Genomic DNA, 25,347 nt, shown 5'->3' with positions numbered 1-25,347 from the left:
GTTGTGTTTTACTAATGCGGTCAATCCGAATGCACACCCCTAGGATACAGTGCCCCTCTGCAGCAAAGCCAAATGCTGGTGCAGCCTATACTACATTATCTCCCATTGAATTGGCAGGAACTCTCAAGGGGTACAGTTTTGGTGTATCTTCCTCATTGATCCTGCCACACTCCATGTTCTTGTGTGACTCCAAAATAAAAATCAAGGCATGGAATTCATTTCAGTTGAGTCCAATCACATTGTTTATTTTCTTACAAACATTTAACAAGACAGCCAATGATTCCAGATAAGTAGTTGTTCACAGTTCAATAAAATCTCCAAACTTCCAGTACATCAAAACGTGTTAATTCTAGAATGCAAGTTATTACCAATATTATTGAATGTTTAACTTGGCTGAATAATTCAGTATCATAAAAACATAAGAATTACCATACTGGGTTAGACCAAAGGTCTATTAAGTCCAGTATCTTGTTTCCAACAGTGGCCAATCCAAGTCACAAATACCTGGCAGGATCACAAGCAGCAGACACAGTACAATTGTTTTTCCCAAATTAGGCAATGTCAATAATGTGGGCATGCAGGACCTCACTCGCTCGCAACCACCCCCTTACAATCCAATAATCACAGACACATTTCATTGTGGGTAAAACAAGGCCGCAGCTTTAATCATTCAGTGGTCCGAGCTTATATCCACACATTAACACCAACAACTAGGACTTTGGTATTGCCCAGCCCCCACCAGACTATCCGCCACCTTCCGGCAGGATAGCCTAACCAGCCTCTCTGTTACACTCTTTGGCCCCAACACGCCAGGTTCCGACTCCCGCCACACTCTCTTGCAAGGAGCCAACCCAGGTGTACTCCCGCCTCCAACTTGCAAGGAGTCTGGCCAAGCGGCCCCCGCCTCATCCGGCAAGGAGCCACACCCTGACAACAGCCCTCAGTTGTCAACCACCGTCGGCTTTACCAAAATCCAAATAACTTGAACAACAAAATTGAACAGTTATGGCTCGGACCAACCTCCCCCGCTGCGACAAATCCCCCAAACAAAACTGCAATTCCCCAACAACAATCGCCTAGAACTAAGGGTGGGTGGGAGGGTCGCGCGAACCTTCTGCCCCTCTCTCGCTCCCCAGCTACCGACTGAAGCCCGCGTTACTAAAACTGCTTAACCAGCAGTTTGAATTTTCTCCCCACCTATCCCAGCTCTCCACGCTTACTCCTTCTGCCCCCCCCCCCCCTTGCACCTAAAGCCAATCACTGCATTCCACGACTCTATGACACTCGCCTTCAGTCCCCCCCTCCCCCCTCCTTCACGTACTTCACGTTGCAGCCCTACTTGTGTCCCCACGTTGTTTTCACCTCCGTCTATTCCACCTTCCCCCCCCCCCCCCCTCTCCAACCACACGCGCCTCGCCTCTGAAGTGAGCCTGCGCCCACATTACGCCGCCCGGCCGGACACGGGGTCCGGCTGGTCTTCCATAATGTGGGCATGCAGGACCTCACTCGCTCGCAACCACCCCCTTACAATCCAATAATCACAGACACATTTCATTGTGGGTAAAACAAGGCCGCAGCTTTAATCATTCAGTGGTCCGAGCTTATATCCACACATTAACACCAACAACTAGGACTTTGGTATTGCCCAGCCCCCACCAGACTATCCGCCACCTTCCGGCAGGATAGCCTAACCAGCCTCTCTGTTACACTCTTTGGCCCCAACACGCCAGGTTCCGACTCCCGCCACACTCTCTTGCAAGGAGCCAACCCAGGTGTACTCCCGCCTCCAACTTGCAAGGAGTCTGGCCAAGCGGCCCCCGCCTCATCCGGCAAGGAGCCACACCCTGACAACAGCCCTCAGTTGTCAACCACCGTCGGCTTTACCAAAATCCAAATAACTTGAACAACAAAATTGAACAGTTATGGCTCGGACCAACCGCCACAGGCACAGGCATATAATGCCCTGTGACCCCCAAAGATGCGGCCTCGCTTTACAGAGGAAATAAATCCTCTAAGACCTCCTGAATGGAGTTCAGGAACAAGTCTAATCCTAGAAAAGACAGGTGAACCCCATCATCTCGGAACAAACCTGTTACCTTACCCCATGACCAGGCATACTTAATATGCCGACCACCCAAGCGCTCCAACCAAGTCCCGATTTGTTGGTTTGCCTTGGACCTACACCGTTTCCATCTGATGTTATCCAATTCAGCAGGCCTCACCACAATATCAGACCAGCATAAGATCGTCGTCGGCAGCAAAATAGATATAGTCATTAAGTCCTTACGGACATTGCTAATGAAGTGCTTGCCCGACATCTTACCCCAGTCGTTACCCCCCAAATGGACTACCAAGACCCGAGGAGCTGCCCGACGCTCTCGCTCCTTCCTAACATAAGGAACAAGTTCGTCCCACAGCATACCCCTCCGGCCAAGCCAGATAACCCGAACCCCCCTTCGTTGTAAGTCCAAGTGAGGGCCGTAAGGACGGCCGCAGGCGTGTCTGTGACCCCAGTAAGTAAACGAATGACCAATGATCCAAACTGTCATGGGCTCAGACGCAGCACCTGCAAAGAAACTAGAGTTAGCAAAGATCAATCATGCCCAGAATCTGGGCGAACATAACTCTTATAGGCCCCGGAACGCCACCGGCCTATCCTCTGTATGACCCCTCCAGGCACACCCGCCGTTGCCGCCGATGTAGCGGCCCCAATGCGGAACGAATGTGTTCCAAACCTGCGCCCCTCCAAACCGACAGCATACAATGCTGCGCGCAGTACCGTCTCGAATTGATACTTGGTTAATGGCCTCCGGTTCTCGTGCACTAGAAATTGCATTGCTACCTCCGGCCGCACCCTACAATACCCAGCTGCATTTCTAACCGGGCAGGACGTCAAACCTGGAACCCTGGATAACAACACGGAGGCTCCACGACCCCTCTGATCCGTCTTAGATCGCGGAATTACTATCAATACTGCTCTGTTCGTGACTACCACATTCCGCGCCAAAATCCCTGGGTAATCAGTACTGGAGGCTGAGCGAGCCACCAACTCGCTAATCCTAAAGGCCCGAAAAAAGCGAATACGAAAGCAACTCGAAACAATAGTGTCTCATAAGGGGAAAAGCACACTGCAGACAACGCCTCCCATAACAGCATCAAGATATCATGTGTAATGGGCAAACGCTGATCAATTCTGCTCTGCGTTGTCCGCGACCAACCCCTCAACAGACGCCGAACTATAAAACGACCCGAAGGAAAGCCCCAACCATGTGCCTTCATAAAAAAGGAAAACCCCGCCAGCTGGCGGCCTACTGCAGCCTGCGAACACCCACTCGCCCGAGCACGCTCAATGAAACGTACCAATGCCATATCCGAGATCGGACCCCCCCGCCCAGCCCAAGGAACACAAAAACGCTGAGACTCGTCGGGCCCCCCCTACATAACCTGTCCACGTGGAGGGCGCTAATGAATCTCGCAGCATTTTCCAGGACTCTGGGAACCAAATTTCCAAAGGAAAGACGGCACCGGGGTTCCGCACGACTCCGCTTCTGGGGCGAGTTCTCGAAACAAGTCCCACTTGAAACGAGAAAGAGAGTCAGCCACACTGTTAGAAACTCCAGGCACGTGTCGAGCCCATACTGTTACATTTAAGGACATACAACGCAAAATCAGCTCGCGCAATAACTCTGACACTCTGATGCAACGCGCCGATCTCTTATTTATGACCTCAACCACCCCCTGATTATCGCTCCAAAATACCACTCTCTTTCCTGCCAACTGAGCGCCCCAAATATACACTGCCACTACAATTGGAAATAATTCCAAGAAAGCTATATTTTTTGTAACTCCAGACGTAATCCAGTCCTCCGGCCAACCTGCTGCGCACCAAGCCCCTCGAAAATAAGCCCCGAAACCTAACGAACCCGCTGCGTCGGTGAACAGCTCCAAATCATGATTTGACCGCGGATTAGATTGCCACAACGCCTCCCCATTAAAATCCTCCAAAAACCTATCCCAAAGTCTCAGATCTTCCCGCAAAAAACAAGAATTTCGCACACGATGATGCGGTTTTCTTAAACCGGACATAGCATGTGATAACCTGCGCAAAAACACTCTGCCCATAGGAATCACCCGACAGGCGAAATTTAGACTACCAACGAGTGACTGTAACTCTCGTAAAGACAACTTAGGCCGACCAACAGCCCCTCGCACCATGTCCCTTAACAGCTGAACCTTATCCTCCGGTAACCGCGATACCATAGCTACCGAATCCAGCTCAATTCCCAAAAATACCAATGAAGTACTAGGTCCTTCTGTTTTACTGACCGAAAGAGGAATCCCGAAATCATTGGCCACCTCTTGAAAACAATTCATCAAACTGAGACAATCACCCGAACCAGCCCTTCCCACAAATAGAAAATCATCCAAATAATGTACCACGAGTCTCGATCCCGACCTCTTCTGTACCACCCAGTGCACAAATGTACTGAAAGCTTCAAAATAAGAGCATGCTATAGAACAACCCATAGGCATACACTTATCAAAGTAAAACTGCTGCTGAAAGCGGAACCCTAACAGGTGAAAACTATCAGGATGAACCGGCAACAAACGAAATGCCGCTTCTATGTCCGCTTTCGCCATTAAAGCCCCTGGGCCACACTGCCGAACTATTCGCACTGCGGAGTCAAAAGATGCGTATCGCACCGTGCATAATTCCCTCGGGATACCATCATTCACAGACCTCCCTTCGGGGAAAGACAAATTATGAATTAATCTAAACTTGCCCGGATCCTTTTTTGGAATCACAAGCTAAAGGCGATAGGACCAAATCACGGAACGGAATCACATTAAAGGGACCTGCAATACGGCCCAGTCCTATTTCCCCCAGCAACTTTTCCCTTACCACCGCTAGCATACGCCGAACCGACGGCAATTGACCCCACCCCCAACTTCCCCCTGTCCTTGAAACGGTATTTTAAAACCATAACGAAAACCCTGATCTAACAACTCCGCCACCTTTATACGCGGGTACAGCCGTAACCATGGCAACATCGCGGTTAAACAGATAGGTGTATGTGCTCGCTCAAAGACCCGGTCTACTGGCACCTTTTGCAGGTTGTGCTGTGGCCGGTCCGTCCCCTTGACGCTTTGAACACTTGGACACTGGGTGACCGGCTCCACACACGGAACAAGCGTGCCGGAACTTACAGTCCGGGAAAATACACGTGGAGCGATTAAATCTCCAACACACATCACTGCGCCCCGCGCCCCCCTTTCCAACACTACTGCCGGGCACGTCCCTCCGAAAGGACCTCCCAGGCCCAGTACCAGCCACTAACCCCTGCCCCATACTACCTGAGGACGGTTTTGCAGCCATCTGCGTTAGCCAGAGTCCAACATCCTGAGTACCCCAGGAGATAAACTTATTTTCTTCCATACGATCCCGGAATCGCTCATCATAATTAAGCCAGGACCAACCTTCGTAAGTCTTACTGGCCGCTAGGATTGCATCTGCATAAGATAACAACGCCCCATACTGTGACGGATCTTTCTTCCCCACTACACTTGCTAGCCGCAGAAAAGCCCTTGTCCAATTATGAATATTTCGTGCCACCTTGATCGGGGCCCCTACAAATTGATCTCTCTTATTCCTCTTCTTCTTATCCTTACGCTTACCACGCCTGCCCTCCAGCAGCTGAAAAATATCAATGAACTGCCTACGCCTAATTCGTCTACGAATGGAACGCGGAACCTCCTCCCATAACTCCGTAAAAGCCACCAAAGCCGGGGCACCACGTACTGTGGCCCCTCCGACTGCTCCCCCCTGAACCGCTGCTCCCGAATCCGAAGAGGTATCAGAAGATGACGAAGAGGACGACGACGACGAGGACGAATCCGATGAACTAGAGCGCCCCCTCTTTCTCTTTTTCTTAGACTTCCCAGACTTTGAAGACCCCCGTTTCCTATCCACCCCCCCTTCCTTAACACTTGGTAACACTTCGCTGCCACCTGCGTCCTTGCCATCCTGCTTCCCCCCCTCCCTCTCTTCTGCCCCCCTCACACATGCAGCTCCACCTCTGTCCTGTCTAGGGAAAATAATAAACTCACCAGTCTGTTCAGGCTCCACAGGCAGCACATCATCCATGTATAACTGCTCTCGCCGACCCCTGCCTGCCGTCACTGGCGCGTCATTGCGCCAAGCCTCCCATTGAGATGGGCCAGGTATTTCACCATCATCCTCTGCCAAATTCCCCTGTGGAAAAACAGCAGGAGCAGGAGACGGAACAGGAGCCGGCACAATATCCCAATTTCTCTCCACCTCCAACCCCCCAAACTCCCCAAAACTGCTCACACATCCCCTGTCCACAGACCTCCCTCTACCAAGGTCATCTCTTCCCCTCCCGATTCTCCCCCCTCCATTCAAACGCCGGCGAGAACCCCCAGTCAATCTACGATTACCTCTTTGCCCCATGCAGTGCCTGCTTACCCCCCCCCAACATCCCCCTTGCCAGTTCTGGAACCAATAACTTATTACTCACCCTCTCCCCTCTCACAGCCATGCCCCTCCCCAACATGCTACCGGCACCCCTGCCCTGCGCTCCTCCGCTCCACTTAACCGCCCTACCATCGCTCCCTTACCCCCCTGACCACGAAACCTAGTTTTGTATAAAGCTCCCATAGACACAGCACTCTCACCAAATGAACCTTCATCAGGGCCAGGAAAGCGCTCTGCAGCATCAGAAATCATTTCTGCAGCTAGAATGGGCTCACAGCTCTTAGAAGCTGCCTTTCCAGACTTCCCCTTAGCCCGGGGCCTCACAGCTCTACCGCCCCTCCCCCTCACCACACCCAGCTCTGCAGACCTCTCAATTAACAGCAACGGTCCCTCCCTTTCAATCTCCACACCTCCTCTATCCGCCCCCCGAGCTAACGATCGTGCTCCTCCCCGCTCTGCAACGCCAAAGTCGCTCACCCATTCTGGGATCAGCACACCGTCGCCTGCTGCCTCCTCCCCCGGCACCCATGCGGCTTCCTCTGACTCCAGGAACGCAGCCACACCACCATCGAGCTCCTCCTCCTCCCAATCGGGCCTCTTGCCAGCCATGCTGCAGTCAGCACACGAGCACTGGAAGTTTACGGCTGCAAAAAATGCCTGCGATCTCCGAACAGTCCCCAACGGACAATCACACAGAAACCAGCAACAAAAGGTATGTTAAGATCGCGCGAACCTTCTGCCCCTCTCTCGCTCCCCAGCTACCGACTGAAGCCCGCGTTACTAAAACTGCTTAACCAGCAGTTTGAATTTTCTCCCCACCTATCCCAGCTCTCCACGCTTACTCCTTCTGCCCCCCCCCCCTTGCACCTAAAGCCAATCACTGCATTCCACGACTCTATGACACTCGCCTTCAGTCCCCCCCTCCCCCCTCCTTCACGTACTTCACGTTGCAGCCCTACTTGTGTCCCCACGTTGTTTTCACCTCCGTCTATTCCACCTTCCCCCCCCCCCCCCCTCTCCAACCACACGCGCCTCGCCTCTGAAGTGAGCCTGCGCCCACATTACGCCGCCCGGCCGGACACGGGGTCCGGCTGGTCTTCCAGGAAATTGCCCAATTCAGAATGGTTCAGGAGAACTGAAAAGCGGTTGAATTTTTTCTGAAATTTTGGAAAAAATTCATTTTGAGTTAGTGCACGCTAACCCGAAAATCAGGGCCCCCAAAAAAACAACAACCCTGAACCACAGGAAAAACGAAATTCCCATGGGTAGCTCCTGAAACAAAGCCCGACATGAAATATTTACCCGAAACACATCTGTAGTAGATACCTTACTGTTAGCATGGTATCTTGCTCCTAGTCTTTGGAATTCCTTTCCTTTGGATCTGCATTTAGAGAACTTATTTTAAATACAGAAAAACCCTGAAGACTTTCCTTTTTTTGTGAGCTTTTCATCCAGTAAACTGTATTATGTTTTAATCAGCTTCATTTGATGTTTTTATTAGAGTTTATTTGTTTCATTTTAATTATCATGTATGCTTTATTATTTTATTGTTGTTAATACATTATAGGGATTGTGATTTATTTATGATTTACATTTATCTTTTTCAATGTTATTTTAGAATTTTATTTTTTTTCTTTTTTCTTGTTTTATATTTGATGATGTTGGATTGTTTATTACTATTTTACTATTTATTGATGCATTTGAAATTTGCTTTTGGATTTTGTTTTGCTATATTTAGTTCTATTGTACATCGCTTAGGTTATAGTTGTAAGATAGGTAATAAATCGTTTGTAGAAATACATAAATAATAAATAAATAGTGGTTTTCCACAAGTCTATCTGGTTGATAATAGTTTAAGGACTTCTCCAGGAACTTGTGAAAATATTTTTATAAACTCAGTTGCGCTAACTGCCTTTACCACATCCTCTAACAATGAATTCCAGAGCTTAATTATGAATTTTCACCAATCTGTTTTAAATTTATTTACCTTTGTTACAGACCTTGATTTTTTCTGGAACTGATGATTGTAATTCACTATTACTAGAATCTACTACATTAACATTATGCCCCATACAACTTTTATAAAACTTTGCAGCCAGAATAATTACTGGAACAAAAAAAATTGATCATATTACACATGTTCTTATTAATCTACATTGGCTCCCCATAAGAGGCAGAATCAAATACAAAATATTAACAATAATACATAAACTTGTAAATAATTCCAATACACCATGTGTTGGTTCTAAATTACATATTTATATTCCAACTCATTCTCTAAGATCTCAAAATAAAGGTTTGCTCGAAATTCCATCTATCAGAATAACACATATTAGTGAAGAAAGGGATACATTTATTTCTATTACAGAACCCATACTTTAGAATACACTGCCTGACTGCCTGAGATCAACAACTGATTTAAAATTGTTCAAAAATGCTCAAAACATGGCTATTCAAAGAAGAATATGGTTAGACTCTCAAAATATAATTATACATTCCAGAACATAAATTTGGCTTTTTTGTTTCCTGTCTTACTTTTTTATATTTTTAAGATTTTGTTTTATTTGGTTTTTTATTTATAATGTGTTCATAATTTGCTGATATTGTGATAGCTGTTTATTTTATGTTTCCTCATTATCTATGTTTAGTTGTAAACATCTTTGATCTCCTTTCCTCTTTGGAACAGCGGTATACAAAAATTTTTAAAATAAATAAATAAAAATAAATAAATACTAATTTCATGAAGTGTCCCCTACTTTTTGAATTTTTTGAAAGAGTAAATAACTGATTCATATTCACCTATTCTATTCCACTCAATTAAAGACCTCTATCATATACCTCCTCAGCCATCTCTTCTCCAGACTTAATATCCCTAATCTCTTTAACATTTCTTCACATCACAGGGAAGCCTTTCCAATGCGTTCATTATTTTGATTACCCTTCTCTTACCTTTTCCAGCTCAACTATATCATTTTGAGCTCCAATGACCAGAATTGAACACAATACTCTAGGTGCGATCTCACAATGGAGTGCTAGAGACGTATTATGACATTTTCCATTTATTTTCCATTTCTTTCCTAATAATTCTTAACATTCTGTTTGCTTTTTTGACTGCCAACACATACTGAGCTGAAGATTTTAAAGTAATGTCCATGATGAGGCACAGATCTTTATCCTGTGTGGTACCTCCTAATATGGAACCTAATGCCATGTAATTACAGTGTGGATTACTTTTCCCCATATAGATTACTTTGCACTTGTCCACATTAAATTTCATCTGCCATTTGGATGCCCAGTATCCAAGTCTCACAAGATTTTACCACAATTTTTCACAATCCACTTATGATTTAATAATTTGGAATAATTTTGTGTCATCTGCAACTTTGATCACTTTACTCCTTGTACCTTTTTCCAGATCATTTGCTAATATATTAAAAAGCACTGGCCCCAGTACAGTTCCCTGAGGCATTCTTCTGTTAATCTTTCTCCAATGAGAAAACTGACCATAAATAAATAAATAAATAAACACATAAATAAATAAATTGATTAATTAATTAATTAATTAATGCTTATTTTTTTATTTTCTTGAATGCTTATATTCTGCCTTAGTCAAATCTGTTGTTCTAAGTGGATCAATTCAACTAAAACAAACATACAAGCAGAAATCCATAAATGACAAAGAAGTAAAATAGAATAGACAATATTAAAATAAAATAGAAAATTATTAAATAATAATTCATTCCTTCAAACATTAACAAAAGCTTCATGAAATAACCAAGATTTCAAATGTTTCAGTACCTGGATTCTGCTACAGTTCCTGCCTGGTTCCAGTACCCGAGCCTAGCGACACTTCCTGCCTGGTTCCAGAACCCGAGCCCCGTTACAGTATTGCTACTGTCCTAGTCTGGTTCCAGTTACCTGTCCTGATCCACAACCCGCCTAAGTCCCAGCGGCTGGGCCCCTACGGGCTCCTCCCGGGGGGACTTCGGCTTCCAAGGGTGAAGCCACCTAAGTCCCAGCGGTTGGGCTCCTACGGGCTCCTCCCAGGGGAGTACCAGCTTCCAGGGTAAAGAGCATCTACGTCCTGCCTGAACATCTGCCTCCCGGCCTGCTATTCATTAGAGACATTGACCACCTTTCCCAGTCTCCAGCAGGTCGGCCCCAGGGTCCACTAAACAGAGACTCCCATAACAGATTGCAAGGCCATGGACTCGGCGGATGCACCTGCTCCCTCAGATCTGCCCGGGATGGCCCGGCAGATGCTACAGTACCAGAGCGGCATAGATACCTTGGCATCCATGGTGGAAAGGCTATCCTCGCGCCTGGAGTCCTTGCCTTCCGCTGGCAGGGCTCCTGAGGGTCACATTTCTTCTGTGACTCAGCTACCGGCACCCTCTTGTTACGCTGGTGATTTAAGGACTTGCCACGGCTTCTTGAACCAATGTTTTGTACGGTTCTCCTTGTTGCCTCGGCAGTTTCCCTCAGATGCGGTGAAAGTGGCATATATCCTGTCCCTGCTTGATGGGAAGGCCTTTATCTCGGCTTCTCCCCTCTGGGAAAACAATGATCCTTCGCTAACGGACTTACAACAGTTCATCAAGAACTTTTGCCAGGCCTTTTATGAGCCCGCTCGAGTAGCCACAGCTACGTCTGACCTGCTGCAACTTCGTCAGGGGGCTCGCTCCTTGGCAGATTATGCAATGGAGTTTCGGACCTTAGCCCAAGAAGAAGGTTGGCAAGATGGTAGTCTTAAGGCCATCTTCCTGGAAGGACTCTCCGGACGCATAAAGGATGAGATTGCTGCTCGAGATCTGCCAGAGGACCTCAACGCCTTGATTGAGATGGCTGCCCTCATTGACCGCTGCCAACAACAACAGGCCAAGGAGCAACACTCCTCTCGCCATAGCCCGGCTCGTGGGCCGAGACCTGTGCCCTCGCCCAAGAGTTCACGTTCAGATGCTCCCACCTGCGAACCTATGCAGCTGGGATGGGCCCCGATTTCTGCTGAAGAGAGGCAATGGCGCCGTTCATTGAAGTTGTGCTTGTATTCTGGCCAGAAAGGCCACTTCTTGGCATGCTGCCAGGAGCGTGTGGAAAACGCCAAAAGCCTAGGAGGTCAAGAGGAGCTCCTCCTAGGCTGTGCTACAGCCCCTCAATGTACTGTCCCTGTTACCTTGGAATATCCAGAGGCTCCTTTGAGACGTTGGTGTTCCTGGATTCCGGAGCCGGAGGTAATTTCATCTTGCAGGACTTAGTCTCTCAGTTGTATATCCCTACACATAGACGGGAGGTCTCATTACGAATTACCTCTATCCAGGGGATGCTTCTTCCAGGACCTGTCCAGATGTCCACAGCACCCATTACGGTCGACACCAGTGCGATCCATTCGGAGGAGATAGCCTTCCTAGTGTTGGAGAAGGCTGTCCACCCTGTGGTGCTAGGGTTGCCGTGGTTACAGAAACACTCACCCACGATTCAGTGGGATATGCTACAGATTGTCAAATGGAGTCCTTTTTGCCTAGCTATTTGCATGAAAGTGCCTAAGACTCCTGCACTCCCCTTGATGCACACTGCTGTGGGTCCTCCTGCACCTTATGAGGACTTTACGGATGTATTCTCCAAGACCAAGATGGAGATCCTTCCGCAGCATCGTCCGTATGACTGTCCTATAGACTTGCTACCTGGTACCATGCCCCCCGAGGAAGGGTTTACCCCTTATCCATACCTGAGACCCGGGCCATGTCCGAGAACATTGCAGAGAACCTGGCCAAGGGCTTTATCCACCCATCCAAGTCGCCTGCAGGGGCAGGTTTCTTTTTTGTCAGCAAGAAAGACGGTTCACTGACGCCGTGCATAGACTATCGAGGCCTAAATTCTATTATCAAGCGAGACCGCTACCCGCTCCTGTTAATCCTGGAGCTCCTTGATTGGCTTCAAGGAGCAAAGATTTTCACAAAGTTGGACTTGCGAGGAGCGTACAATTTAGTCAGAATCCGTTCCGAGATGAGTGGAAAACCATGTTTAATACCCGAGACGGGCATTATGAGTAACTCATGATGCCTTTCGGCTTATGTAAAGCCCTGGCAGTGTTCCAGCACCTGATGAATGAGGTGCTGCGGGATATTCTGAACACCTGCGTAATTGTTTACCTCGACTGTGGAGATGTAGACTTTTTCTCTTTGGCTGGCAAAAAACAGAAGCTGAATCTGTCTGCATCAACACTTCTCAGTATTTGCTTATCTGCATTAAACATACACTGAGCCTGTTTGTGTCTGCATTCCTACAGACCTTGCTCTTAGCACAAACAACCTTTGCCCTAAATACAGAATGCCTGCTTTCTCTCACAAAGATAGTAACATGAGTTAATCATAATAATCCGTGGCAGCTATGTCTCCGAGAGTATTGTTGTTATCAATGATGTGATTGTATACGCAAATAATATGTAACGCAGAACAATAAAAGGGCCTGCCTGAAGTGACTTCGGGATGGCTTCCTGGTTTCCTTAGAATCGTGTCTGACGTCTCTTCTTTCCATGCGTCTCCCGTCACAACACTCGACGATGTGTTAAGCTACTCCCAGGATCTGTCGTCATACCGTCAGCATGTCCGTCAAGTGCTCCAGATACTTAGGGATCATGGTCTGTACGCGAAGCTGGAAAAATGTAGCTTTGAGAAGTCGTCCCTGCCGTTCCTAGGCTACATAATTTCTGTAGCTGGCTTTCAAATGAATCCTGAGAAAGTGGCGGCTATTAAAAATTGGTCCCGGCCGAGGGGTCTTAAAGCATTGCAACACTTCCTTGGCTTTTCCAATTTCTACCGTCACTTTATTCCCAATTACTCTCGTATTGTGGCTCCGTTAACTGTCCTCACTCGAAAGGGGGCTAACACGAAGGATTGGCCTGCCTCTGCCAGTCAAGCCTTTGAGGCCCTTAAAGAAACCTTCTTGCTAGACACCTGCCTTCACCATCCAGATCCCAGCCGGCCCTTCGTAGTGGAAGTTGATGCCTCCAGTGTGGCCGTGGGGGCCGTACTGAGTCAGTACTCTGATTCTGGACAGCTGCTGCCCTGTTCATATTTCTCAAGGAAATTCTCCCCAGCAGAGTGCAACTACTGTGTTGGTGACAAAGAGTTGTAGCTGTGAAACTTGCCCTGGAGGAAAGGAGACAGTGGTTGGAAGGAGCCAACCATCCGGTTACAATTTACACCGATCACAAAAATCTAGCATTCTTGAAGCAAGCCCAATGCCTGAATCCAAGACAAGCCCATTGGTCACTGTTTTTTGACCAGTTTGATTTTACGTTACGCTACCGACCCGGCTCAAAGAACGTTCGAGCTGACGCGTTCTCGCGCTCCTCTGAGGTCGAAGAGACTCCTGATATACCCCAATATATCTTGGACCCTGAGAAAGTAAGTCTTGCTGCAACCTCGGTGTCCTCCCAAGGGAAGACCGTCGTTCCACGTCGCTCCCGGAGAACAGTTCTCGCTTGGGCCCATGACTCCCTCACTGGGGGCCATGCTGGTTGGAAAGGGACTTTAGACTTGTTAAACCGTTTCTACTGGTGGCCAATGGTGAGACAGGATGTCCAAGCCTTTGTGGGCTCATGCCCTACCTGTGCTGTTCAAAAGCCGCTCATCAGGAAGCCCAGGGGCCTGTTGCAACCATTGCCTATCCTGGTGGAGCCTTGGACGCACATCTCCACCAATTTTGTCGTGGACTTTCCTGCCTCAGGAGGTAATTTGGTCATTTGGGTAACTGTGGACTGATTTTCCAAGATGGCACACTTTTGTCCCTTTGCCTAAGCTACCTTCTGCACCTGACCTGGCCGGCTTGTTCGCCCAGCATATCTTTAGACTTCATGGTCTCCCGAAGGATATAGTCTCCGATCGAGGACCACAGTTTACAGCACGTTATTGGAAAGCCCTATGCAACTGCTTCAATGTGCAACTTAGTCTTTCATCAGCGTTCTATCCTCAAAGTAATAGGCAAACGGAACGAACCAATCAAACCTTGAAGACTTTTCTTCGTGCCTTTGTGAACAAATGACAAGATAATTGGGCTAAGTTTCTCCCCTGGGCGGAGTTCTCGCATAATAATCACACGTATGCTGCTACTGGAAGTTCACCATTCCTCATTGTTTATGTGCCTGTACATCTGTAAAAAAAAAAAAAAAAGTATGACTTCGACACATATCATAAAAAAAATGGAAAACTATTCTAAAATTTGACAAAACAGCTGAAAGTAAATATTAAATAAGATAGCACTCAGGGCTGAACCCTGTGGTACACCCACATTCATTGTATGGCAAGTGGAATGACCCTGGCCAATCATTATTTGAGCTTGCTTTCAAGCAAGAAGCAAACCACCTATAGACAACACTTCCAATACCCAAACTTTTAAGGCAAGCTTGCAAGATCCCTCAATTAATTAAATCTAATGCTGCGATCACAGTAAGTCACACAACAAGAAATCTAGTACAAATATGAATATAGTCTCTGTACTGTGTTCATAGAAAAACCTACTTTGATAGTGACTCACCACTTCATGATCATCGAGGAATTAAATCAATTGACCTAACACCACCTTTTCTAAAAATTTTGCTAATATAGACAAATTTGAGATACACCTAAAACTTGAGCAAAGTTCTCAATGGCTTTTTTCAACTCAGTAGAGAAAACTCCTTCACTGAATGATTGATTGACAAACTTTAGTAAAGTTGTTAATAAAACCTCCTTAATTCAATGAAAAATCCCATTTGGTCCAGGTAATTTGCTACTTTTTAGTTTGTCAAGATGCCCTATTACATCATCCAGGTACTTAAGGAGATACTCATGGCAGAAATGTTATTTAATGATGATTATTTAAAAGAACTGAAATAAATCACCTGGACCTTGAAAGTTTACATTCCAGACTTCTGAAAGAACTACAAATGAAATTGCAGATCTATTTCTAGTAATTTGCAGCCTAATATTAAAATCATCTATTGTACCTGAAGATTGGAGGGTGTCCAATGTGACGCCAATCTTTATAAAGGGTCCGGGGTGACCCAGGATACTATATATTTTTGAGCCTGACTTCAGTTGCATGAAAAATCATAAAAGCTATTCTAAAGAACACAATCACAGAACATATAGAAAGACATAATCTAATGGCACACTGCCAGCATAGATTTATGCAAGAGAAGTCTTGCTTCACCAACCTGCTACACTTTTTTGAAGGGGTTAAAAAAATGCAGATAAAGCTGACCTGATGGATATAGTGTATTTGGATTTCAGAAAACATTTGACAAAATCCCCCATGAAAGAGACCTAAGAAATATAAAAATCATGGGATAGGAGGCATTGTCCTATTGTGGATTCCATACTAGTTAAATGGAAACAAAGCAAAGAAATTATTTAGACTTCTTTCATGGCCTTGTTTTCCCTAATTGCCCCTTTAACCCCTTTATCATTTAACAGTCCAGTTGACTACCACACAGGCTTTAGGCTTTCGATATATTTTAAAAAGTTTTTATTCTGCCTCTACAGCCAGCTTCTTTTCAAATTCCAATCAGATGGAATTCCATAAGATGATACATGAAGATACTAAGTGCCAGACCAGCTCTTTATTAAAAATTAATAGACCTGAACACTCTCTCAGATCAGAGGGAAAAAGAATGCTTGAGATTACCTCTGTTATAATAGCGAGACTTGATTTAACAAGAGACAGAGCCTTCTCCTTAGCAGATCCAACTCTTTAGAATTCCCTACCTGCATCTTAAAATGATCTGCAGTATTAACCAGTTAAGAAGGCTTTAGAGACGTATTTGTTTAGGCTGGCTTACATCCTAGACTGAGTGCTATTTAACTTTGTGATCCTAAAATACTTCAGAGTCTTAGCTGATTATCACTAGCAGCATGCTTTGACAAACTAAAGAGTAGCAAATCACCTATACTGGATGGTATGCATCCTAGGGTACATAAGGAACTAAAAAATGAAATTTCTGATCTATTAGTTAAAATTTGTAACCTATCATTAAAATCATCCATTGTACTGAAGACTGGAGGGTGCCCAATGTAACCCCAATATTTAAAAAAAAGGCACCAGGGGCGATCCGAGTAACTATAGACCAGTAAGCCTGACTTCAGTGCCGGGAAAAATAGTGGAAACTATTCTCAAGATCAAATTCGTAGAGAATATAAAAAGACATGGTTTAATGGAACACAGTCAACATGGATTTACCCAAGGGAAGTCTTGCCTAACAAATCTGCTTCATTTTTTTGAAGGGGTTAATAAACATGTGGATAAAAGTGAGCCAGTAGATGTAGTGTATTTGGATTTTCAGAAGGCATTTGACAAAGTCCCTCATAAGAGGCTTCTAAGAAAACTAAAAAGTCATGGGATAGGTGGTGATGTCCTTTCATAGATTAGAAACTGGTTAAAAGACAGGAAACAGAGAGTAGGATTAAATGGTCAATGTTCTCAGTGGAAAAGGGTAAACAGTGGAGTGCCTCAGGGATCTATACTGGGACTGGTGCTTTTCAATATATATATATATATATATATATATATATATATATATAAATGATCTGGAAAGGAATACGATGAGTGAGGTTATCAAATTTGCGGATGATACAAAATTATTCAGAGTAGTTAAATCACAAGCGGACTGTGATACATTACAGGAGAACCTTGCAAGACTGGAAGATTGAGCATCCAAATAGCAGATGAAATTTAATGTGGACAAGTGCAAGGTGTTGCATATAGGGAAAAATAACCCTTGCTGTAGTTACACGATGTTAGCTTCCATATTAGGAGCTACCACCCACAAAAAGATCTAGGCATCATAGTGGTTAATACTTTAAAATCGTCAGCTCAGTGTGCTGCAGCAGTCAAAAAAGCAAATAGAATGTTAGGAATTATTAGGAAGGGAATGGTTAATAAAACAGAAAATGTCATAATGCCTCTGTATCTCTCCATGGTGAGACCGCACCTTGAATACTGTGTTCAATTCTGGTTGCTGCATCTCAAAAAAGATATTGTTGCGATGGAGAAGGTACAGAGAAGGGCAACCAAAATGATAAAGGGGATAGAACAGCTCCTTTATGAGGAAAGGCTGAAGAGGTTAGGGCTGTTCAGCTTGGAGAAGAGATGGCTGAGGGGGGATATGATAGAGGTCTTTAAGATCATGAGCAGTCTTGAATGAGTAAATGTGTCTTGGTTATTTACACTTTCGAATAATAGAAGGACTAGGGGGCATTCCATGAAGTTAGCAAGTAGCACATTTAAGTCTAATCGGAGAAAATTCTTTTTCACTCAATGCACAATAAAGCTCTGGAATTTGTTGCCAGAGCTTAGTGCAGTTAGTGTAGCTGGGCTCAAAAAAGGTTTGGATAATTTCTTGGAGGAGAAGTCCATTAACGGCTATTAATCAAGTTTACTTAGGGAATAGCCACTGCTATTAATTGCATCAGTAGCATGGGATCTTCTTAGTGTTTGGGTAATTGCCAGGTTCTTGTGGCCTGGTTTGGCCTCTATTGGAAACAGAACGCTGGGCTTGATGGACCCGTGGTCTGACCCAACATGGCAATTTCTTATGCTCTTATGTTCTTATAATTTGTTATGAATCTATGTGTATTCTGATTTAGTATGAATGTTTGCTATGTGAGCTGCCTTGAAATAGTTCCCTTGTAAAAGTTCAGTATATAGATTTTAATAAATTCAAATTCTCTTTTTGCCTGCCTTATCATTGTTTTACATCTAACTTGCCAATGCTAATGCTTTTTCCTATTTCTTCAATTGGATCCTTTTTCCAATTTTTGAAATAAATTATTTTGTTTGAAGTAGGCTCTTTCATCTCACCTTTTAACCATGCTGGCCTTCCTTACACTTTTTCTATTGCATGGAATGCATCTGGTCTGAGATTCAAAGATGGCTTCTTCTATAAGGGGTAGATTTTATAAATGTACGCGCGGGCGTACTTTTGTTCATGCACCAGGCGTGAACAAAAGTACGCTGGATTTTATAAGATACGCGCATAGCCGCGCGTATCTTATAAAATCCGGGGTCGGCGCATGCAAGGGGGTGCACATTTGTGCAACCTGCGCGCGCTGCCTGTTCCCTCCGAGGCCACTCCGAAATCAGAAATCGCGCGTATCGTACGCAGATTTACGCCTGCTTTCCACAGGCGTAAATCTGCCAACAAAGGTGGGGGGGGGGGGTTAGATAGGGCCGGGGGGGGGGGTTAAGTAGGGGAAGGGAGGGGAAGGTGAGGAGAGGCGGAAGGAAAGTTCCCTCTGAGGCCGCTCCGATTTCAGAGTGGCCTCGGAGGGAACAGGCAGCGCGCGCCGGGCTCGGAGCACGCAGGTTGCACAAATGTGCACCCCCTTGCGCGCGCCGACCCCGGATTTTGTAAGATACGCGCGGCTACGCGCGTATCTTATAAAATCCAGCGTAATTTTGTTCGCGCCTGGTGCACGAACAAAAGTACGCCTGTGCATACATTTATAAAATCTACCCCTGAGTGTTTGCCTTAACCTTGGATTGTTATAAATTTTGTGGGACTAAAAGAGTAGCCAGCAGTTAAAGTTTAAATGAGGGATAGGGTTCACGGAGGAGAGTATATGGATATAATTTTTGTCCAGTCCAAGAAGAGTAACCTACTCCTTTGCCTTTACTTGGGTCAACTTCACCATGTGCATGACTTCATTTTGCTGAACCCACCACATAAATTAGATAGCCTGAATTTTAGTCCAAATGTGTCAAATCCTTTCATTATTTTATGTGTCCAGGGAAGGGTTTTCAAGTGGACTAATGAAATCCCATTGTATTAAAAAAAGATGTTTGCTCTATGCCTCTGTAAGTGAGGTATCCATTTAAACTTGTTGACAAAGTCCTCCCTGGAGCAAGAAATTGCTCAACAGGGAGCTGGGTCTTCTAAGTCTGCATGCTAGAGAGAGATATCTTGCCTGTTTCAAAGATCTCCAAAGTATAACTCAATTAAATACAAGGAGAGGCTATATAACCATTTAAATGGGTTATATAGCCTCTCCATAGCATCCCCAACAGGAAGATTCATTTAAGAATAATGACTTAACTGATGATAGACATCTCAATACAATTAGCTATAAGTGAATTAGAACAGCATAATATTATATGGACCAATTGGCCATGCCCCAGATCTATCATTTTAGGGGTTTTGCTGTAAAATGCCTACCTAATATGTCCCAGATATAGCACCTGAGGGGTCTTGTTGCTACCGCTCTCTCTATCTGTCATACTATTTATGTATCAAAATGGGCATTGTGTTGTTTGCTTTTTGGGATTTCAGTTTTTCTCCCATCCTGTTTGTTTGTTGTTATAGAGGGATGATTTTCCTCCAAAAGAAAATGTGAAAAAAGAAAAAAAAGTTTCACTTCCACCCCTCCTCTTTTATGGTTCTTTATTTTGTTGTACCCCTCTATAATCCCAATCTAGCTCTTCTACTTTATTTTTTTAATGGTTATACTGGGGTGTTTTATCCCCAGAAAAAAAAATTGAAAAACAGAAAAAGAAATAAAGCTTCTCCTCCCACCCTATCTCTTTTCTGTTGTCTACCTTACCTTTTTTTTGTACATCTCTAGAAACCCAGCCTAGTTCTCTCACCCTTCTTCTTTCTTGGTAATACTGGGGAGTTTTGTCCCCAAAAAACCCTCAGTCAGAAGAAATAAAAGCAGCCATAAGAGAAAGGATGTATAGGAGATATCTTTTTATGTTTGAATGTGATAAGGTTCCAGAAAAAAAGAAAGCGCTATTGCAAACACCAGAAAATCAACGAAAGGAAAAAGACTGTGTTCAGCTACATAATATGGTAAAATCTTCTTAATAAATCAAAATTGACAGATCACCAGGAAAGCTACATTGATAAGAAACCATTAACATGTTGTGATTGTGATAAAAGGTTTAATCAGAAAGAAAATTTCTTAAGGAACCCAGAATTCCACCAGCAGCAAGTTCAATTTCAAGTAGGGAATGTCATAAAAGAGTATGTCACAAAAGTGATACTGATGACAGAGTATTCTCTTGTACTAAACATGACAAGTGGCAAATACTTCCACAAGAAAACAGACTCTCCCATGCCACTCTGCATTGCTGCTATACTCCTCATGCCATTCACCTTTGCTGCCATATCCAGACTTTATACCTTTCTCTACCCCCTTTCCTTGCTGCCATATCCCAGATTCTACATCTTGAAGTTTTCTTGCCACTGTGGGGGCCTGCTATGCACCTATTATTGATGCCACTCTTTATTCTGCTTTGCCTCTCTTCAGTGCCCAGGGGTTTTTCCTGCCACCTTTTCTGCTTTGTTCTCTTTTCATGGTGCCTTAGGATGTTGATGACATTCTTGGTACCACTTTCCTTCCCATGATGCTTTCATTCCATTGTTGTTGGCACCCATTTTTTTTAAATTTTGAGGTGTTCTTCCTCATCTTGCTGCTGCTTTGCTCCCCTCATGGTGCCTACTCAGTCACCACTTTGCCCTTTCATGGGCTTTTTATGGCCACTTTTGGTGCCACATTGACATAGTCTGATACACTGGCATGCCTTCACCTTTCTGATGTTGTTACCCAGCAGTTTTAGTAGAACTGATGAGAAAACCCAAATTTTAGAGCCCAAAATAGACTGCACTACTTCACCCATAGACTTTAATGGTAAACAAATTAACAAGACAAATAACCATTTTTTTTGTCATTGGAACTAATGAATCAAATGGCGGTGCCGAACAAAACAAATGAATGAACTAAAACATTTTCCTTTGCACATCCTTAGTATGTACTGCATTTCTGATAGCACTGGCTCGAGCTCATCCCAATAACATAAAGCATATGTATCTTGAACATATTCACAACTAGCATAACTGTCATTCTGGTGAAAAATGTAGCTGCACAAATGACAGTAGTGGCTTATGTATTTATTTATTTGAGAAGGAAATCTTTATTTAATTATTATCATGCTAATATAATTTGTATCTTTTTTATGTACAGTAGATCTGCCTGTCTGGGCATGAAAAAAGGGTTGAAATCTGGAATAAAAATGTTATCCTTAGTAGATTCAGTAAAAGAGTTTTAATTTAATACATACTTCTTTCTGTTAACATCACAGCACTGTTGTAAATGAAAATCCATAAACCAAATGATTTTGAAAAAAAAGAAATAAGACGTGAATGCAAGTTAAGATATTATTGCAAAACATACAGTAATGGAAAAATCAAACATACTATCTTCTACTACTTAAATTATGTATTTTTAATTAACATTAATGGGATGTGAATACAAAGGAATTATCTAAACATGTTTATTGTTAAATCTACACATTTTTTAAGTAAATTTAAATATTATAAAGGAAAGGCACTCTCTGTTTTAGCAAAAAAAAAATCATACTTCTTTTTGATTATCTAATGTTACATTCTGGGCATTCTTTGGAGGGTAAAATCCCTCAGGAGGCATGGGGGGGGGGGGACAATTTCAGTGTCAAATCCTTAAATTCTCCTTGTGGAACTGGTGAAATAGTGACATCATGGTGGGGAATGTGTCTGTGGAGTCTAGAGGTGGAAGAAAGGTGTGTGGAGGGCAGCAATATGGCAGCAGAGCAGATCATAGCAGAGCTAGAGGTGGTGAATTTTCCAGTGGTGTCAGTGAAGGAAGTGTCAGATTGTGATGGGATTACTGTAGTCCAGTGAGAAAAATTGTAAATGAGGGTAGGTTTAGGGATTGAGTGGTGGTTCAAGGAGGAGAGCTTTCTATGCTTATATGTTTCTACCTGGAAGGAGGGGTAAGATTGGCCCATCAATAACCATCCCAGGGACATGTTGCATAAGGCTGTGTGGGATGGGGGGGGTGGATTAGGTCATGCCAGTAAGGCATCATGTATAGAAAGATAGCATGGCAGTGGTGAGAGGAACAGCCATAAGTAAGTACATTTTCTTCCCTGACAGTCTCTTGCAGCAGAGAAGCCATGGAAGGAAGACAGCCAAGGGTCAGAAGTCAAGGAAAGGGAATCTAGGTGACAAGAGTTAATGGAGGCATGATGCCCAGGCCCAAAGATTGGGCAAAATTAGTTTTTGAGCAAGTTTTAATGGCATTCAGATGGCATTCAGATGAGTTTAATGGGATATGTAATAGAAGGCATAACATATGGAAGGGGCTTGGACAAGGGTGCCTAACAGGGGTTGGTGGAGGAGTGGATAGGTTGTGGTCCATGGAGAGGTGGTCAAGAGATGAAGGTATATGAGATGGGTGGGTATGGGGTATGTGCTAGAATGGGGATGGTGGGTGGGTAAGGCAGGGGGTACTATGTGTAGAGGGGAAAAGGGGGAATGGAAAATAAGAGGGGATGTGGGACAATGGGGGATAGGGATGGGATGCAAAGGGACATATTGGCATGGCACAGGATGGGGGATCAAGGAAGAGAATGTTGAGGGCGGGGTCTTCTGTGGGCATAGAGATAACATGGAGTCTTGTTTTTCAGAGGACTGGGAGGCAAGCCATAGACTTCATGATAGAAGGCCTGGATAGAATGATTCTCAGCAGATGCCATGGAGATGGAATAGAGTGGCAAAGAAGTCATGAGGTTGCAAGAGCAGCATCTCCAGAACTCCTCAGTTTGTTGAGCAGGGAAGTCATGGATAATATTGTAGGTGTATGAAGGAGTCTAAAGGAATCACCCTCAGACAACCTTAAGGAACCGGCCACAGCTATCTGACCTGGTCCTTCTTAAATCCCAATCGAACAAGGGATTCTGGTCCCAGGGAGGATCCCTTCAATCTAGAATAAGAAAGTGCTGTGATACTGCTCACGGGCATTTCACGAGCGGCCTCTCATATCCAGCCCAACGCCGCCATAGGCCTCTTTCCACTGTCGGGACCCTCTTCGCAGCATGGAGGTGCCACCGTCACCACTCCTGTGTGGCTGAGTGCTGCTCCGCTGATGTCCCAGCCTTCCTGAGTGGCTCTGAGCTGCTGCCAGGACTGTCTTCACGGTATGGAGTCACCATTGTTGCTGCTCTTCATGGCAGGAATGCTGCCGCCAACTCCACCTCTTTTGCAGCAGGACGCCGCCGATGCTTCCTCCTTTGTCTGTCTCTGGGCTCCTGCATAGGCGCACATGCGTGCCTCTCTTCAACATATAAAGGGCCAGTGGCAGGAAAAGCCCCATGGCCCCAACTGATGATGTTATCTCTCTTTGCTTGTGCAGTCCTATAAAAGGGCTCTTCTTCCTCTTCCTCGGGGCTTTCACAAGTGAGTTCATGGTTGTCCAAGTGTGTTTCCCTTCAAGGTCTTCCGTGGTCTTCACTCTGGTTGGATGGTCTTCATGTTCCTCGTTGAATGTTCCTGACCCTCTCGTTCCTGTTCTAGTCCTGGTTCCTGGCTTCCTTGTCCCTTCAGAGTTCATCATGTTGCCTGTTCTGTGTTCCTGGTCTCCTGCCAGCTCCTTGTCTAGTCTTCTGAATCTTCATCTCATCCAAATCTTCAATCAAGCTCCTGATGTTCTGGTCTTCATTCCATGGTCAGCCTTTTGGATTCCCTTGTCTTTCCCCCAGACGTGCCAGCATCGTGGTCCGCAACAAGCTACAGGCAGCTGTATAGGATGCTTCCTGGCACAGGGCGTGCTTGCAAGTCCATCTTCACTGGATCAAGCCCTCAGAGTCCATCCTTGTTTCAGAGTTCCAAGTTCCAAGTTCCAAGTCAAGTTTCGAGTTTCTGTTCTTGTTCCTAGTTCTGGGCTTGTGGAGCATGTCCAGCCAGTGGATAACCTTGTTCCTCATTCCAAACCTTGTCCCTTATCCCAAGTGATGTCCTGACTCATGTTCTCCTCTGAGTCACAATTCTGAGCCTGTCCCGCTCCCCATGTGGTCTGCGTCCAACCTGTGGTAGGTTGTGTAGGGCACACAGTGGGACAGCATGGCCCACGACCAGCCTATGGAGGGGGGGGGTGTGCTGTGTAGGGCACACTGAGGTGCAGTGCCCTGGGAGGCTGGACTCCTCCTGTTCCTGACTCTCCGTCTTAAGTTTCAAGTCTTTTGAGTCTCCATCTCAAGTTCCAAGTCCTCCGGGTCTCTGTCTCAAGTTCCAAGTCTTCCGAGTCTTCGTCTCAAATTCCAAGTCCTCCGAGTCTCTGCCTCAAGTTCCAAGTCTTCCGAGTTTTCATCTCAAATTCCAAGTCCTCCGAGTCTCTGTCTCAAGTTCCAAGTCTTCCGAGTCTTTGTCTCAAATTCCAAGTCCTCCGAGTCTTCAGAGCCTTCATCCAAGTTCCATGTCTTGCCATGTCCTGTCCTCGGCCTTTGTCTGTCCTGACATACAAACCATTCCCAAGCGACACGTCCAAAAGGGCTATCGAGTGGCTGGAGGGCTACCCCTGAGACCAGCATTGTGTTGTTGGGTCTCACTCTGTGTGTTCAGGCTCAGTGGAGGACCGAGTGAGATACATTCCAAGTTCCAAGCCCATACCCGAACACCTCCCATGGTGCCTTCCTTGGAGTCCCATCCTGAGGTTGCACTGTGGTTCAAGGGCTCACTTTCTCTCGAGCAAACAATCACATTCCCCATGCTCACAATAGAAGGCAGGGCCAGAAGGGTAGAAGAGGCCCTGGGGAGCAGGCAGGAAGCCAGAGTATGCCAAAACCAGTTATGTTTGAATGTTGATACCAGCACTGCAAGGTGGGCAGCTTTTCCTTATGTTATGTTTTTGGCTCTGTAAATAAATTTGTATATAAGGAAACAGCCAGAGTCTGCCTCCTTTATCCTACTGGCTGTTTACCAAGCCCGACTGCCCTAAGTTACCACATATGTTGATAGAGGTGGGATATTTTGATCTATGTGGAAAGCACAGACAAAAGCC

General features: G+C 45.2%; 1 protein-coding gene across 1 annotated transcript in view; it reads right to left on the bottom strand.

Annotated features, from left to right (window-relative positions):
• Positions 1-3,462: 3,462 nt before the first annotated feature.
• LOC115088522 overlaps positions 3,463-25,347 on the bottom strand; it is a 29,174-nt gene continuing 7,289 nt past the window's right edge. The window contains exons 2-5 of the mRNA XM_029596784.1: positions 7,562-7,631; positions 6,974-7,106; positions 5,356-6,253; positions 3,463-3,638 (exon numbers count right to left, since the gene is read on the bottom strand). Coding sequence (XP_029452644.1) covers positions 3,463-3,638; positions 5,356-6,253; positions 6,974-7,106; positions 7,562-7,631 — 1,277 coding nt within the window. The remainder of the gene's footprint in view (positions 3,639-5,355; positions 6,254-6,973; positions 7,107-7,561; positions 7,632-25,347) is intronic.

Source organism: Rhinatrema bivittatum, chromosome 3, assembly GCF_901001135.1.
Source record: "Rhinatrema bivittatum chromosome 3, aRhiBiv1.1, whole genome shotgun sequence".
Taxonomy (NCBI): Eukaryota; Metazoa; Chordata; class Amphibia; order Gymnophiona; family Rhinatrematidae; genus Rhinatrema; species Rhinatrema bivittatum.
The sequence above is the reverse complement of the archived record's forward strand: the minus strand, read 5'-3'. Positions and strand labels throughout refer to the sequence as shown.